Source organism: Podarcis bocagei (genome assembly GCF_964188305.1).
Source record: "Podarcis bocagei genome assembly, chromosome: 1".
In the NCBI taxonomy this organism is placed as follows: Eukaryota; Metazoa; Chordata; class Lepidosauria; order Squamata; family Lacertidae; genus Podarcis; species Podarcis bocagei.
The window spans coordinates 49,874,716-49,891,310 of NC_138125.1; the positions used below are offsets into that span (position 1 = coordinate 49,874,716).

The window sequence follows — 16,595 nt, forward strand, 5'->3', positions numbered from 1 at the left end:
TTACTTACAGCTCAGAGTGATGGATGTGCTTTTTGTTGAAATTGGGTCAAAGCATTTTACCTTCTCCTGTGTTTAGGACTATTTGCTGTGTCAATTTGTGCATATATATATATATATATATATATATATATATATATATATATACATCCTCTGAGCCGGGGGCTGAAGTCATAAACTATTACTGACTTTGGCTCAAACCACTTTGGCAGAGATCTTTTTTACATGAACAGAGGAAGCGTTCTGCACTGCCATGAGGACACCAAGCGGTTTCTTCCTGTGCCGCTGTAAGTTGCCAAGAAGTCCCATTCTGCATAACTACAGAAGCAAAGAGATGCCCTGTAACCTTCCTCACACCATGATGATATTATCCGGCAGAATCCATGGTTTTCTCCATGAGAAGGCTGCAGTGTTGCGGAGTCCTGTGCCAGCAGAAACACGATTCATTGAAGTTGATTTCTTTTTCTTATTAGAGACATTAAGGGTGGAGAACCCCCAGGACTTTTTACCTTGTCCATGAGACTTCCACCAGCCAAGCCACTAGGCCTCCCTGGACACACCCCTCACTGACCTTGCTCCAGGCCCTCCTTGAGTGTGTTTGTGGCTGGAATGTGCTCCTAAATTGTGATACTGCCTCTTGCTTGTCGGGATGGAGAAAAGAAAGATGTGGGTGTAGTAACCTTTCACTTTGCATGGCTAGAATATAACCTTCTGTACAATGTTAAGAGTCACATGCACTGATCCATGCACTTTCCCCCCTCTGGCCTCACCCCTGGATACATGCTTAGGAATCCTTTTTGACATGTATGTTTAAGGCCTTCCCTTCCCACAAACCTACACACATTTCCCTGAACACAGTTCCTAGGAGAAAACAAGAGTTTAGAGACAGGCAGGCAGACAGACACTCTCTCTCTCTCTCACACACACACACACATATACACAGGAAGGCCACAAAAGAGTTGCCACATTTTGAAGCTTTCAAGCCAGTGGAATAAACAAAGTGGTGTACTGCTCTGCGAGGCAGCCTGGACATAAATAAGATAAAAGTAGCAGGGCTGTTTAACATGTCAGTGCAATATCTCCACTCATTTCCTCACAAGCAGTGCCCAGATTCCAACTGTTTATTGTGTATTGTTCATGGTCTGAAGCATCACTTAGGCAAGAGTTTCTGAGCTTTTAAAGTCAACAGCCAGATGGGTGGGGTATAAATAAATTATTATTATTATTATTATTATTATTATTATTATTATTATTATTAAACAATTAAAAGAAAAATATTAAGATTGAATTCTGTTTCTTCTCTACTATTCTTTTCAGCTAGGAAGGAAAGAGCAAATTTGAACAAATCTGAGCCATTTAATGGCCCCAGATGAAGACAGGCTGTTCCAGCACTGCTGACCTTGGCTGTAAACTCCAGTCTCCTGTCACCTCCATTAGTGCATTCTATATCTGGCCTCCTGCCCTCTTAGCCTTGAACAAGCTACATATGCTTCTAACAGTCCTGAGTGAGGGGCTCAGGTTACATGCCGGAGAACCAGCAGCTGATCAGTGCTCCTCACAGTCCAGGGAATAGTGGAGAATGAGCTTTGCCATTGTTCCCTCATTCTATTCCTGAATCCATTGTTTGTAATGCAATATCACATCCATGGCACTAGAGGAAAAGCAGATTTAATTCCTCAAAGGGCGTTACGCTCCATGAACCTTCCTCGTGATAGTATGGCCCGATGCAGAAAACAAAGTCATAGTACAAGCAAATCTTTCTGACCTAGCTCTCTCTTTCTCCCAGCACTCATGTAAATAGGAAGAGTCACTCTTCCAAGAGGCTTTACCTGGCTTGTTCACTGAAGCCCAAGGCCTTCTAGAGTTGTAAACTCTGAGGGCTTCTCCAGATGATCAGAACCCTATGTGACCAATTAACAAAGTTTACTCTCAAGTTGACCTATTTTATATACAGTGGTACCTCGGTTTAAGAACAGCCCTGTTTACGAACTATTCGGTTTACAAACTCCGCAAAACTGGAAGTTGTGCCCCGGTTTGCAAACTTTACCTCAGTCTAGGAACAGAAGCCCAACAGTGGAAGGGCACCGGTGCGGGAGGCCTCATTAGGGAAAGTGCACCTTGGTTTAAGAATGGTTTCGGTTTAAGAACGGACTTCTGGAACGGATTAAGTTTGTAAACTGAGTTACCGCTGTATTCACTATCTCTCCCCACTCCCTACCCTGCCAGTAGTTTACAATCTATTAGACTGACAAAGGGAGATTGGAGAGGTATCTCTTCTGGCATTCACCACTGTTTTTTCCTCTCTCTCTCTCTCTCTCTCTCTCTCTCTCTCTCTCTCTCTCTCGGCTAATGAGTATATCCCAAACAGGAATGGATATCAGTGAGTATGTTTTCAGCATCTATACCAAACTTCCCCAACCTGGTGCCCTCCATATGTTTTGGATTACAAATCCCACCAGCCACAGCCTGCACATGCTGTTGACCCCAGCATGGTTTAGTGAAATGAAGATGAGCCTCAGCAAGCCTGAGTAAAGGTGCTGGGTCTGTGTGCCTTTCCTTCCTCCCGTGCATCAGGGATTAGGCGACCTGCCAAGATTACTTAAGTTTCAATGCATCTCAGCCTTACAAAGAAACCAGAAATCCCGATCTGAAACAAAGTCTAACGAATTTCATAATAAACCAACTTCAAACTGTGAACCATGAAGCCAACTTTTCAGAGTTTGTTTTCAACTGGGATTCCCAATTTGTATGTAGTACCAAACAAATATTCAGGACTGAAAATAATCACAAAAGTTCTGCTTCCAGCCATGCAGGAGAATAGTGTGCAACACTCTGATCAGGCTCACTGAGGATTCTCTGAATAGTGCTAAACTGTGAGTTAGTATTATGTGTGAAACAGCCCATTAAGATTCTGGGATCCACACCTTACTCCCTCTCTGCCCCTTAACCCTCTGTTTTATTGTTCTGTGAAAACACCTACTACAACCATTAAGAAAAACAGTAATAAGGCAGAATAAAATAAAAACCATTAAGAAAAACTGTAACAACAGTAACAACAACAACCCCACTTAGCTATTCCTTTGCATTGGGATATTACACTATTGGTGTTAAAGTATATAAAAGGGTGGAAAAGCAAACAAACCAATGTTTGTGTTCACTCTTTTTTTTATTTAACAAAATTTATATATTGTTTGTAATAAAACCTCTAAGCAGTCTAGTTGGTCCAGTTCAATCATATAATTAAACAGAGAGAGATACTTGGCAGCAAAATAAAACCTAATGCAAAGGTAACTTGAGCCTTAGATCTGCCACATTCTCAGCATCTACAGAAAGTTCTTCTGAATGCTATTCAAGTTTTAATTAGGGAACTCAAGTAAAAATTTAATTGGACCTATCTGAAATATAACACAGTGCTGTCTGTTGCCCTATTGCTTTGCTTTTTCTATCCCCTACGCTTTCTTTGATGGTTACTTTCTCTGTTCTATGAATGTGCATTTGCCTCCCTTTCCCTGTAGAGGCCTTGGTTTGTTATTGTGGGGTCATTAAGGAGTGCATATATGTGCATGCTAATTACTTGAGTGGCATGTGATTGATGGCTTGCTAACTCTGGTTTGTTTTGTATAGCAATATTCTGACTTCCTTCCATCTAAGACGTAGCTATTTTGAGATGACAAAACAATGGAATTATTACAAAAATACTGAATGTGAGCTTTTTTTTGTTTTACATAAGAGAGAGGTTGGTGATGGTGGTTTGAAAGCCAGGTCACAGCAACACTCACCCTGTGCTTGAATGAGTTTCATATGCTCTCCAGTTTCAATGAAGAACTGAGGCTCTAATGCTACAGGAGCTCTTGCTTTCTTTGGCAAGAGTAGCCTGGGCGCAGCATGCTCATGTGGGAAGCTGTAAACTGGGGTCAGAGAAAAATGCTGGCCCTGGACAGACATTGGCAGTTGCTGTTACAAGCAAGAGCTGGTCACCTTCAGCACTGAACAGATGTGAAAAATTCACTCCACCCTTTAAAAAACAACAACCCAAAAAACCTACCTCAAAACTATTTTTGCTGGATTTACACTTAACAAATATCACGTCTCCAAACCCAAGGATTTATGTAGGATGATTTCCAAAAATGCACCAATTTCTAACACAAGATCAAACCTACCCTCCAAGGCAGACAGAATTTCCGGCCTTTTTGCATAACACTCCTAAATCCTACCCCTTCTCTCTCAAGGAAAATAAAAGTAAAAGGCATGGTTCAGGGTAATATTATAAAAACCCACAAGCCTTCGCCCACATGTGTACTCACTAGTTGTAAGGAAGATTTGGAGTTATATGAAACTTAGCAGTTGGACAATTTAGGTAGCCAAAAACTACAACACAGGCATCGGGAGCCGAGATGGGAGTGGGCCAACTTAAAGTTTCTCCAAAATGCCTTATCCAATGAGCTAGAGGGAATCTCCCGGTCCTTCCTGAGGTCTAAAAAGGTGGAGTAGGAATCTCTGGTGGGAAACAGTTCATGGAGCATTCTGCATCACTATGAATGGACCACAGTGGGCAACTCAAGCGTCTTGAAGGAAGACAATGAAAAAAGGAAGTTCAGTAACTACCACCCTTTCCAGAGCTATTTCCATCTACAGGGTTTGTGCAGTTTTATAGTTTAGAAAGCATTTTAGGATGTGCAAGTAAATGACATACACAGTAATACCACTTAATATCATATATTCTTACTCTGGGACTGTGGCATTCAGTACTGATGAATTTTCTGTCTGGTAGGGGGTTTGGGGATTTAGAGATCAGATAACACAATAATGAAAACACAGTTCTCTGCACAGAAGAATCCAAGAGGCTGCATAAAGCAATGTTCCCCCTTTGTCTCTGGGGCTTGCAGCAACGGAGGACCCAAGCCCTCCAGTCCAATGTTTTTCCTTTCTTTTCAGGAGCCTGTGATGTATGGAAATTTGGGGCTCTGATTCTTTCAGCTCCAGCAGGCGGTAAAGAAGCTAAAGGAAAAATGAAGGGAGAAATCTGCAGATGAAAGTCTGAGGCTGTGTTTTCCTTTCCAAAGTGCTGCTATGTTCCCATAAGCTTGTGGCTTCCTGCATCCTGCTGCAGTATTAAAAAAGATCCTTTCTATGATATCTTAAGAGGCAAATGTCCAGTACTAACAGGACGCCTTTTGTTCTCTTCATTTCTAAGTGGACTTTAACCCAGTTACTACAGAGTGAGTCACTGTATAAACAAATAAAACAAAAGCTCTTCTGTTTTGTCCCCCTGGACAGGTCAGGGACACATTAGGCTCTGCTCTGACCCTCTTTGCCTCATAGAAGCAATAACTAGGGATGGCATCACTAAACAAGAAACATGCTTAATTGCTGTTCTTTTGTAGATACATTTTTTTTTAAAAAAACACCAACACCTAAATGTATCCCTTCTAATTTCACCATTGTTGATATTCCAACAGAGTTAGGTTTTTATTAAACCAACTAACATGGGATAAAGTTACTCAAACAAAATGCACAATTTTAGGAGATGGAAAAATTTGTCTACATTGAATTTGAGTATGGAAAAACTTGCCCAGGAAATGTTACAACAGATCTGTCACAGAACTGTCAGTTAAAACTGAACCCAAAATTAGAAAATTGAGATATTTTGCTAGGGAAAAAATGCTGGCTCAGAATGGACAGGGGTTGAAAAAACTGGAGACGGAAAAGAGTCCTTTTTGGCTGCAAGCTAAAGGAAGACAAGTCAAAAGGGTGCTTTAATAAGAACCCAGGGAATACTGTGGGCTCCCTGTCTCCATCCTACTTGATAAAAATGCCTTATTAAGGCTGATATTCTAAGCTATTCCACCTGGGGTATACCTCATGGACAGGACATATATGCATATGATTGGGCTGCAGCAAGGGTGGGGAAATGGATCTGGCTGGTGGGCCAGATCACTATGTCCTTCATGGGCCAAATCCGACTGGTGGGTGTGGCTGCCCATTTGTCAGTCACCTGGATGTCAGCTGACCCTTTTGTGTGTTCACTGTGTGAAATCAAATCATCCAGGTAAATGCACAACCCGCAAAATGATTTTCAAAGCCCTCCACAAGACCCAGCAGTCATAGGTTTTGCATTGCCCTTGCACAGTGAGAAACAGGATACTGATCTGGATTAAATTTTGGTCTGATTCAGGAGAGCTCTCCTTCTGTTCTACCAATTTCAATACTACTCTGAATGATGCATAACATTATAACACAACATGGTATGTGTTGCTCTGGTGCAGCTGATGGTGCAGCCCACTTGCAGCCCTTCATGATGATGTCACAGCAAGGCTTACAAACAGGCTGCTGATTATTCCTTTCCTATGAACTGTGGCCCTTGATCTTTGTGTTGAAAATACTGTGTACTAGCCAGAAGCTGATGCTGAAATTCCAAATCACTTGCTCGGTCCTGTTCAGTCAGAGACTGGTTGAATTAGAGATTCCATTCAGAACTGAATACATGCAAGCAGGATGCTTTACATTCATCACATGCTCAGGTGTGACACCCCCTTCCCCAGTTAATAAACATATTAGCAGGCATTTTGGAAACTCGTTGGCTTTGGGGGGTTTGAAAAGTCTGGCAACAGATTCGTCTGGAGCAAAGCTTATCAGACAAACTTGCCGCTAATTTTAGAGCTATACTTTATTTTCGTCAAGACATCTGGCCAAGCCTGGTTACACCAATGGATTATTATTTTCCCTATGTGAGCACAGAGGCCTGGAGAAAAGGGATAGCCTTTTTACAACTATTAATTGGACAACGAATGGCGGTGTAACTGTAAAGGCCCATAACAAGAATAACCCCTTTGTGTGCCTGGCTTGTTTCCCACATTTCAAAGGCTACTAAGCAGCAGCATCTTTGCCCCTGGGTTACGGAGAAGGGGCAGCCTTGTGCTTATTATGGTGGCTTTCCCTAATGATCTGAAACATTTTAAAAAATGCACACAGGGATGTGCATGTTTAGAGCTTCTGCGGCCACAAGGTCAAACACATTTTTTTAATTTTTTTAAAAAAACCACCACCGAAAAGTTTGGCCCTACAGTACTGAGGGAGATCCATTTGTCCAGTGTTCCCTCAACCCATCCCCCCACTGCAGTATGAGGCCCTGCTTTTCAACACAATTAAGCAGAGGGCCAATAGGATTTGTGCCACCCTTTCTTCCACTTGGCTTCACTGCTGAGAAACAGCCTTGGTCGGCAGGGAGGTGGGAGTACTGTCTGAATAGCCTCTAAGCATTCATTATCTGGCTCCTAATTACACGGCCGACATACTGTTGCCTCTGCCTACGTGGGAACATTGCATCACATTAATCAGCAGGGGGATATGTCAAGATGAAAGGGCCTCCTTGTATATGCTCTTTGCTGTGGAAAGCGGGGATGAGGGTCGGGAAAGAAGGAGCTTTATCAAGTCCCTGGGCAGAGAAAACACAGCAGGTGAACTGCAGCTCCATCCCTAGCCCAATTCAGAACCCCAGCTTGAGTTCGCCATATTCCCATACTGGCCTCCAAAAGTAATTCACAAACCTACTTTTAGTGAATGTGCGCTGCCAAGGTTATGGGACCAATAGTCCCAGAGGCCTCTGGAGAAAAGTTAAAGTACAGGCGCCAATAAGCCAGGCTCCTCATGCCACCCCTACAGAGTGGCTGAGCCTTCCTTCTGAGTCAGAGTGGAGTTGACTCTTCAATTCTTTACTACACAAGAACCATGAGAGGAGACATTCATCAACTGTGAATGCACCTGTGTAGCATGAATGAAAGAATAATAAAAAGCCCGGCTGCACCATCTTGCTTGCTTCCCTATTATTAGCAAATTTTCCAAGGTTTAAGGTGGCTTGAGTTAATAATTTAAAACAAAACTTAAATAATACAGAAAACACAGGTTTAACGGCACCAGAAACACCCAAATGGACTAACCAGCCAAACCAAAAGCTAGACATAAGAAATATAGGTTTGCTGTTTTGTTTTTAATTATTTACTTGTTTTTGTCCTGTATTTTATTCTGTGAACCGCCCTATGTCTTACAAAGAAAGGCGGTAGATACCGGTAAATCTAATAAATAAAAAATAAATTAAATAAATATTGTCCCGCAGCCTGTTCTCACAGTGGACCAGCCCATGAGGAGCCAGCAAGCAGGACCTGAGCACTACAGAGGTCTCCCCACTTGTGCTCCCCACCATCTGGTACTCAGAGGCATACCACCTCTGGTTTTAGAGTTAATATATAGCCATCATGACCAGTAAGCTCCCATGAATCTACTGACCAGTATCTCCCATGAATGTGTTTAAACTGCTTTTAAAGCATGGTTTTCTTGTAAACTTTTGAAGCATACAGTGGTACCTCTGGATGTGAACGGGGATCCGTTCCAGAGCCCCGATTGCGTCCAGAAGCGAACCCAAACCGCGTCCGGGCGTGCGCGGGTAGTGATTCGCTGCTTCCACGCATGCGCTTGACGTCATTTTGACCGTCTGCGCATGCGCGAGCAGCGAAACCCGGAAGTAATGCGCTCCGTTACTTCTGGGTCGCCACAGCGCACAACTCGAAAATACTTATCCCGAAGCTACTTCAACCCGAGGTATGACTGTACTTTGCTCTTCCCCTAGCATGTTCTCCTTTGCTCACCTAAAAAGCCCCAAACATTGACACTTTCCCTCAAAGTAGAGTTGTTCTAGCACCTTGATCCCTTTTTTTGTACCAAAACATGCTCAACAAAAGTATTACTTGGCTAACAATACCTACTCCTAGTGCACACACCATAGCAGCCTTGAGCTTTGGCAGTTTGAAATTAGATCCCGGATATCTCTTTATGACATTTACCGGTATATTCCACCTTTCTTTCAGGGACCTCAGTATGAAATATTCACACACACAGACATTACAAACAGCTTCAGGAGGAGGAGATTCAGAATAGAAATGGCATGCTGGAAGCAGTGAAGTGCCCCTCCTGCTATCAATACCACCTCCTGCAACTGTTTTTCATGGGGAAGGCATCAAGTCTCCAACACACACGTGTACACGTAACATAAACTTAATCCCGCACCGATGAACAGTGTATGTCCCCCCCATATTTGAAAAAGCTGGGGGTTATTGGGGGGGGTCTATGTAACACAAATGTTCTACAGTAAGGCACAAAAAACAAATGGCAAGAAACTCTGATAAGTTACTGCTACAAAACCCTCCATATAAAAGTTCTACTTGAGAAGAGATACCATTTAGTAAGTATATTTCTAAGCACATTTGTTAAAACATGTGGAGCTTCCTTTTGCTGAAGAGTGAAACCACTGGTCCATCTAGCCTACACTGCAAGCTGTTCTCCATGGTCTCATGCAGAAGTTCTATCACCTGCTACGTGAGCCTTTTAATTGTGTGACGGGTGAACAACTTGTGGCCATTTAGATAGTGCTAGACTATAATTCCCAGCATCCCTCATCACTGACCATGCTGGCTGAGGCTGTTGAGAGTTGGAATTCATCACATCTCGAGAGTCTCATCCCTATTTTAATGGGTGATGCCAGTGATTGAAGATGAGCTCTTCTGTGTGCAAAGCATATGCTTCACCACTGACCTTTCCATCCTCTACAGCAGAGTAGATCCCCCATCCCTGCTCTAGAGTTCTTCCAGCAACAACCGCACAGAACATTGCCTGTCATCCCATATGCTATTTAAAAAGGGCTCTGACAGCTAGCTCTTCATTACAGGTTAGATCTCCCAGTCTGTTCAAATCCCATCACTATTTATATGTTAATACTGTTCTCTCATAAGCTGTAAGGTTTTTTAGCACAGGGAAGAAAACTAAATCATATAAATGAAATGTCAGCCAAGGAAGCAAATACACAAACTAGTGTGAGCCAAAATCCTTTAGCAAGCAAGTCAAGGTTCTGGACCCCAGGGAGCTGGGAGAATTCATCTTCAAGAGTGAAAACTCAAGAAGACCTTTGGTATGATGTCTCTGTAAAAATAAAGTTTCGTGTTCTTTGGCTTCTCTGCTTATGTGCTGTTTCGGTGTTATTGGAGACAATGTTCTTGGACTAGACCTCATAGCTTGGCATCTTCTGCTGGATCCCAGATATGGAACTATCCCCCTAGCAGTCTGGTCTAAAAGATTCAAGCAAGGACTAGGAAACTAGAAATGCCTGAGTTTTAGTTCTGGCTCTCAGCTGTTTGGGTACTCTGTTCTTCACACTCTTCCCCAGTAATGGGAATAATACTGTGCAGGCAGAAAACTGGCTAATAAGCTGTGCTTGTAACGTGCATTTAAAATGTGGTAATGGAGTTCTGAAGCTTGATTTCATTTCATCAAGCTGAACAAACTATTGGCTGTACTACAGTTGTTCCTCATTCTGAGAACATGGAATGCTTCCTCAAACAGTAATATCTTGATTCCTAGTGAAATGTGCCAAGTTTACTCTGAGAAAACTAAAAAGCTGGGCCATTTGGAATTCCACAGCCAAATTCATATTTGCAAAGAGAAATTTGCCTTGGAGAAGTGGTGGTGGGGAGATTCTGTGGTGGAAGAACCACCACTTCTTCAGCCCTGCTGTTTACTCTGGCAGGGCAGAAAGTAGGGATTCAGCTCTCATAATTTTCTGTCCTTTCCTGTCCTTAAAAAAATCCCCTTCCATTGACACCAATATGGGGAGGGAAATAATAGTGCCAGCTCCAGGCTGGCATAGGTTTTTTTTTGCCTTTTTCAGGAGCTGTTGGGGGAATGAAGGGGCTTTAAATCCAATGCATCCCATTTTTGTCTCCACCACCCTGAAAAGCATCACCAGCATAAGAGCAACAGTGGTGAAGCTTTCCATGGTCATACTAGGATGCCTCCACCCACAGAGAGGGCAGTCTGTCCTTAGCTGCCCTGTGAGGGAGCAGGATTGCTCCCTAAATGTGCCTAATTTTCAACAAACGGTTAGAATTTTAATTCAGGCAGAAACTGAGTTTAGGGATACTTTTATATGTGACACTGAAATGCTCCATTCCTGTCTGCCACTTTTACATGAGGAAGTGTTTGAAATAACGACTACCTGAAAATTCTAGAAGTTACCAATCCAGCGAGAAGATTTACAGTTTATAGCTGGTAAAATAATAGAAGCCACAACATATACCACATATCTCTTCTCACTTCAGCCTGGGAAAATCTGAATTGAACTATGTTCTGACAATAATAAAATTATCCTAGCTCTTCTTTGGGAGACAAACACATTCCAGGTTTGTGGGGATTCTGAAGGTCTGGGACCATAATAATGGGAAAAGCTTAGTTCCATAGTAAGCTTCCCCAGAGTTGGGTCCACTGCAGAAGGAACAATATCTAAGAGTAAGCCCCTTGCAGTACTTGTCCATTTTCGTGTACTAAAGGCATCAAGCATTAATCCTTGGGAAATAGGTATGGATTCAGATACTATTCTGAAACACTGCATCAGGATCAGCATTCGAAGAGTTTAGAATGTTCTTTTCTAATCTTTAAATATGTATGTGTATGTATACATTTCTCTCTCTCTCCCCCCATGGATAGTTGCTGCAGTTTGCTTAATTCTGATGCCCCCTTTTCAAGTTGTTACAAATTGTGGCAGCTACACCAACAGGCAACAATTAATTCAACTGATATTTACTTAAAATTCTGGTCAGGTTGAAAGTCAACCAACAGCTATGTGAACAATCTAATCTGGCCCAATGTGCATGTGGGCCATGCTGCAATGTTCATGTTTACAATTTATTATGCACCCAGAGAATGCACCAATTTAGTTTATATTTACTGATGATTGATGCCTAACCAGAATTGTCTTAAACTAGTTTATCTCCTATTGAAGAGCAGAAGACTGACTAAATCATATGGAAACAATTATTTTCTGGATGCAGTATGAAACCACATATTCTATACTGACATGTTAATAAATAAAGATCAGTCTTGGCTTGAAAGGCTAAGAAATGCAAACTACATAAGAGGATACCTTTTATTGGACTTATTTATTTCTTGCCATTATTTGAACAAGGAGATTAATTTATATTGGATAAAGACTACCTTTATATGCATGCTCTACTACACTTCTGCATTTAATATCTAGTACTGTAATTAAAATCAGTTTAAGAGATAAAAAAACCTAGGTAAGAGGATAGAGTTTGTTGGTCAAATGGCATGCAAGCTCTTGAATGAACAGAACTGAAAGCTAGCACATTCCTCCTCCATTGGAAACTCAACCAACAAACTTTACCTGCTTTTTAATATGATTTTAATTACTTTTAAATAACTGTGGAGGTGTAGTACAGCAAATGCGGCCCTCCAAGTTACTCTATCTGGCCCTTGGAACCCTCTCCAGGTCATGCCTCCTCCTCCCAGTCTATGCCCCACACCAGCCAACCTGAATGCTTTTACCCGGCTGGTATTTGTCCTTGAGCTGTGATAATGCCTCTTGCTTGCCATATGCATGTGTAGGGTGTGTGGAGAAATTCCTGACTTGTGTGTGGTCTCCTGTACAGACATATCTGTTGCTCTGCCCACTTTTGCCTTTGCTCCCACATACCATTGGCATGTGGCCTCCGTAACATTGCTGTGAGACCATTTCTCTTGGCAGAAAAAAGGTTGCTCACCCCTGTAGGAGATGATGCAGTTAAAGCCACAGTCTTTATCCAATACAAATTATTCTCTAAACTCAAATTATGACAAGATGCGCCACGTGCTGATGGAGACATAATGGGCCAAGATCCCCCATCGCTGGTCAAGTAATCAAGAGGGCACAGTGGGTCTGCCTGCTCCCTTCCCCTAATCTCTCTCCCCTCTTGCCTGTAGAGTCCATCATCCACCTTAACCATAATTGAGCGTTATTTCAAAACTGATATGAAACATGATGAATGCTAGGATTAGTTCACTTTAAACCAGAGACTTCAAGATAGCTTCACACTCAGGCTTTATGTCCTTGTTAAAAGCAAAACCTGTAAGGATAACCATGGTTGTTTGAAATAACTTAATCATGGCTAAGGCGAGGATGAAAAATTTGGGCCTGACAGGGAAAGACTGGGGGAAGAAACCTACAGGAGCTTGGATTATTCCCTGCAAGATGGGTGAAGAACTGGAAGGGTTACATGTACAGCTAGGAGTGAGACTGTTTATGTCTGCTTTTAGGAATATCAGTTGAATAAAAATGTGGACAATCTATGAGAGAATATTCCTGAACTTCTGAGTACAGTGGTGCCTCGCAAGACGAAATTAATTCGTTCCGCAAGTCTCTTCGTCTTGCGAGTTTTTCGTCTTGCGATGCACGGTTTCCCATAGGAATGCATTGAAAATCAATTAACAGCGTTCCGAAGCGGGGCGGCTGGGGCAGCTGTTCCCGCCCCCCCTCCCCGCTTCGGAACAGCGTTCCGAAGCGGGGCGGCTGGGGCAGGTGTTCCCGCCCCCCCTCCCCGCTTCGGAACAGCGTTCCGAAGCGGGGCGGCTGGGGCAGCTGTTCCCGCCCCCCCTCCCCGCTTCGGAACAGCGTTCCGAAGCGGGGCGGCTGGGGCAGCTGTTCCCGCCCCCCTCCCCGCTTCGGAACAGCGTTCCAAAGTGGGGCGGCTGGGGCAGCTGTTCCCGCCCCCCGCTTCGGAACAGCGTTTTAAAATGCTGGGGGTCGGCAGCGAACGCTCCCGACCCCCAGCATTTTAAAATCTCCCCGGGACAGGGGGAGATTTTAAAATGCTCCCGACTTCTCTGCTGTCCCGGGGAGATTTTAAAATGCTGGGGGTCGGCAGCGAACGCTTCGCTCCCGCCCGCCAGCATTTTAACATCGCCGGGGGCAGGCGGGGGGGAAGGCAGGCGGGGGGGAGCAAAGACTTTTGCCCCCCGCCGGCCTTCAGAAGAGGTCCTCTTCTGAAGGCCGGCTGTGGGCGAAAGTCTTTGCTCCCGACCGCCAGCATTTCCCTATGGGCTTTCGTCTTGCGATGCAAGCCCATAGGGAAATTCGTCTTGCGAAGCGCCTCCAAAACAGAAAACCCTTTCGTCTTGCGGGTTTTCCGTCTTGCGAGGCATTCGTCTTGCGGGGTACCACTGTATACATATTTAATGTGTGTGTGTGTGTGTGTGTTGTGGGGGTGGGGTGTTTCTGTTGTGTATATGTCCGCACAATCCAGAGAGACTATGTGGATCCACTTCATAGGGATATGTCTGCCAGAACATTAATAAGGAAAGGGCAGGAATGTAATCTTACATAATTCATTGCTGCTGAGAAAGGAGAGAGGGTGAATGGAAAAAACAGTTCATAAAGATGCCAGTGGTCTCTAAGCAGAAACAGCTGTTGAAGTCTTTTTTTTAAAAAAAAAAAAGAGGTCAAGCCTTCAGCAAAGCCAGCAACAGGAAAGCCTGCAGTTGATCATTTCTACCTTCATCTACCCTATGGGCTGTGACCCTTGGGATCAATATAGCTGCTGATGCAATAATTTACAAAATGCACTGAATTCATTTTCTGAAGGTGGGATGAAGGCACAAGATTGGGGATTCAGTAGTTGGTAAAAACATAGTAGTGTATTCAGAGATAGTTGTAAAAGTGCTAAAAACAGAGGGAATAAACAGTAGAAAACCCACTAATCTACTCCAGGGATATCCAACAGGTCGATCGCGATCTGCTGGTAGATCTCTACAATGTTTTTGTTGATCGCAGTCGATCACTGACCCCCTTATGGCCCCTCGCCCCGCCCTCCACTGTTGGAGAACAGAAGACGGAGTTTACAAACTGAGGCTGTTTACCCCCGTGATCCTTGTGTGAGTTGCTGTTTCTCTTTCTCCCCAAAATACTTTTAAAATGTTGCGTTCCCTCTCCCTAAAATAAGCAAAGCAACTCCAGCCTCCTGAACCCCTTCTCTAAAAATCCCTCAACAACTGTGACCTGAACCCCAATAAAACGTGGCTTTTCCCTGAACCCCTAAAAAACAGGGGTAGATCACTGACAGTTTTTAATTCTGTGAATAGAACATAGTCTCTTGGAAGTTGGCCACCCCTGATCTACTCCATCCTAGAGCTGTCCTTTCCAGTGTTCTATCCAGCCTAATGTTAGATGTGTTAAATGAGAGTTTTTTCTCCACTTTCCCTGGGACACTGCATTACCTGCAGGATCTCCCTTTGCTTCCTCCATGGCGGCTCTCCCTCTGTAATATTGAATTCTGTATAATGTTCTCTGTTACCTGTCTAGACATCAATGTTCCTTCCATACAAGCCTCCTTCCTCTGAAGGAAGCTCTTCTCAACCCAGCCTCCAGAAAGGCACCAGTCTTCCCTCATGCTTCAGGACTGCTCTCATTTTTTTAAGTTCCATTCTTCCTTTGCCCTATTTGAACACATGAAAAGCCACACACATTTTTTTAAGTTTTAAAATGCAGCCTGAGGGGTAGATTCATAACACCACAGGAGTCAACAATGCCCATCCTCCGTAACTGGAGTTTCCCTGCTTGAAGTTTATCATTCTCAGTAATAATAAAAAATACTCTGTGGCTTTACCTACCCATGCGCAACTGTCAACTATTGCAGTCCACAAGCCCATTCCACTTTATTATTTTTAAATTTTGCTGCATCATTTTTTATTTTGATGCTGTTTTAGATCTGCAAGCCAGCAGCCTCAAAGCTCAGTTGGCACTGGGCCACCTTCACTGAAATTCCTTCCCAAACATTGATTTTTTATTTGGATTTGTTATTTTAAGCAGGAAAAGGGTGTCACTAAATGCTAATTGAATATTCATTGTTAATACTGTCTCCAAACTGACATGTACGCTTTGAATATTTCTCAGTCTGATTACTATGGACCCATATGATGATTTCTTGGCCAAGAACTCTTTCGCTTTACGATCTCTCTTGAGACTTGGATGATTATGACTTGGCTTTAGTTCCAGAGCCATTATAATAGACAAGACCCAGCCTTTCCATGCACTGACAGGAAGGCATGACACTGTCAGCAACTTACAGTTTCTTGATGACATTTCATTTCCTCCATGGGCACACAATTTGCCTTTCAGGCATAGCATAACATTGAAGTGCAAGAACAAACAAGAACCTGTGTGCATCGTGTCATTTCTATCACAGCCTTTCAACTGGTCCCAACAAGTGGGCTAAAAAGTTTAATCAATTTGGATGCATGAAGTCCCTTTTCTACTATTAGTGCTTTTTTGTTAACACAAGAAGCAGTAAAACAACTGAAGTTAACGTTTAAGGGAACTTTTTAACTCGGTCAAAGCTTCTAGAAAATAAATGGAGGCGCCTCTGACATTTTATCTCTCGGATGACAGATTAAAAATAGTCCTTTAGATCAAAGGCACAATGCATTCTTTCTTAATTCTTGTCAAACTTTGCATCAGTCTAGTCTCTGAAGGAAGGAAGGTTGCAATGTCTTGTTAGGTCAGTCATTAAAATCAAGGAACCAGAGTCACCAGAGACCATAAACCAGGGAGAGATTCTGCCATCCATCAGAGAGTATGACTTCTGACCCCTTTAATTCCTTTTCACTCCCCTCCTCACTCCTGTTACCATAAAGGGAGAGCCACTCTGGTTTATGTATAATATCCTGCCATAACAACTAGTAAAAAGCACAGCTCTGTGTTGGCACTGATCCTGCCTTTGTCTGGC

The 16,595-nt window shown here is 43.1% G+C and overlaps 1 protein-coding gene across 18 annotated transcripts in view; it reads right to left on the reverse strand.

The window, feature by feature from the left end:
* Positions 1–16,595, reverse strand: part of RAD51B (RAD51 paralog B) — a 403,358-nt gene that overhangs the window by 154,915 nt on the left and 231,848 nt on the right. The window contains exon 10 of one of the 18 annotated variants that reach the window (XM_081212879.1): positions 15,203–15,306. The exons of the other annotated variants lie outside the window; for them this stretch is intronic. Coding sequence (XP_081069005.1) covers positions 15,284–15,306 — 23 coding nt within the window. The 3' untranslated portion in view covers positions 15,203–15,283. Of the gene's footprint in view, positions 1–15,202; positions 15,307–16,595 lie in introns of those variants that run through there. 18 annotated transcript variants of the gene reach the window in all.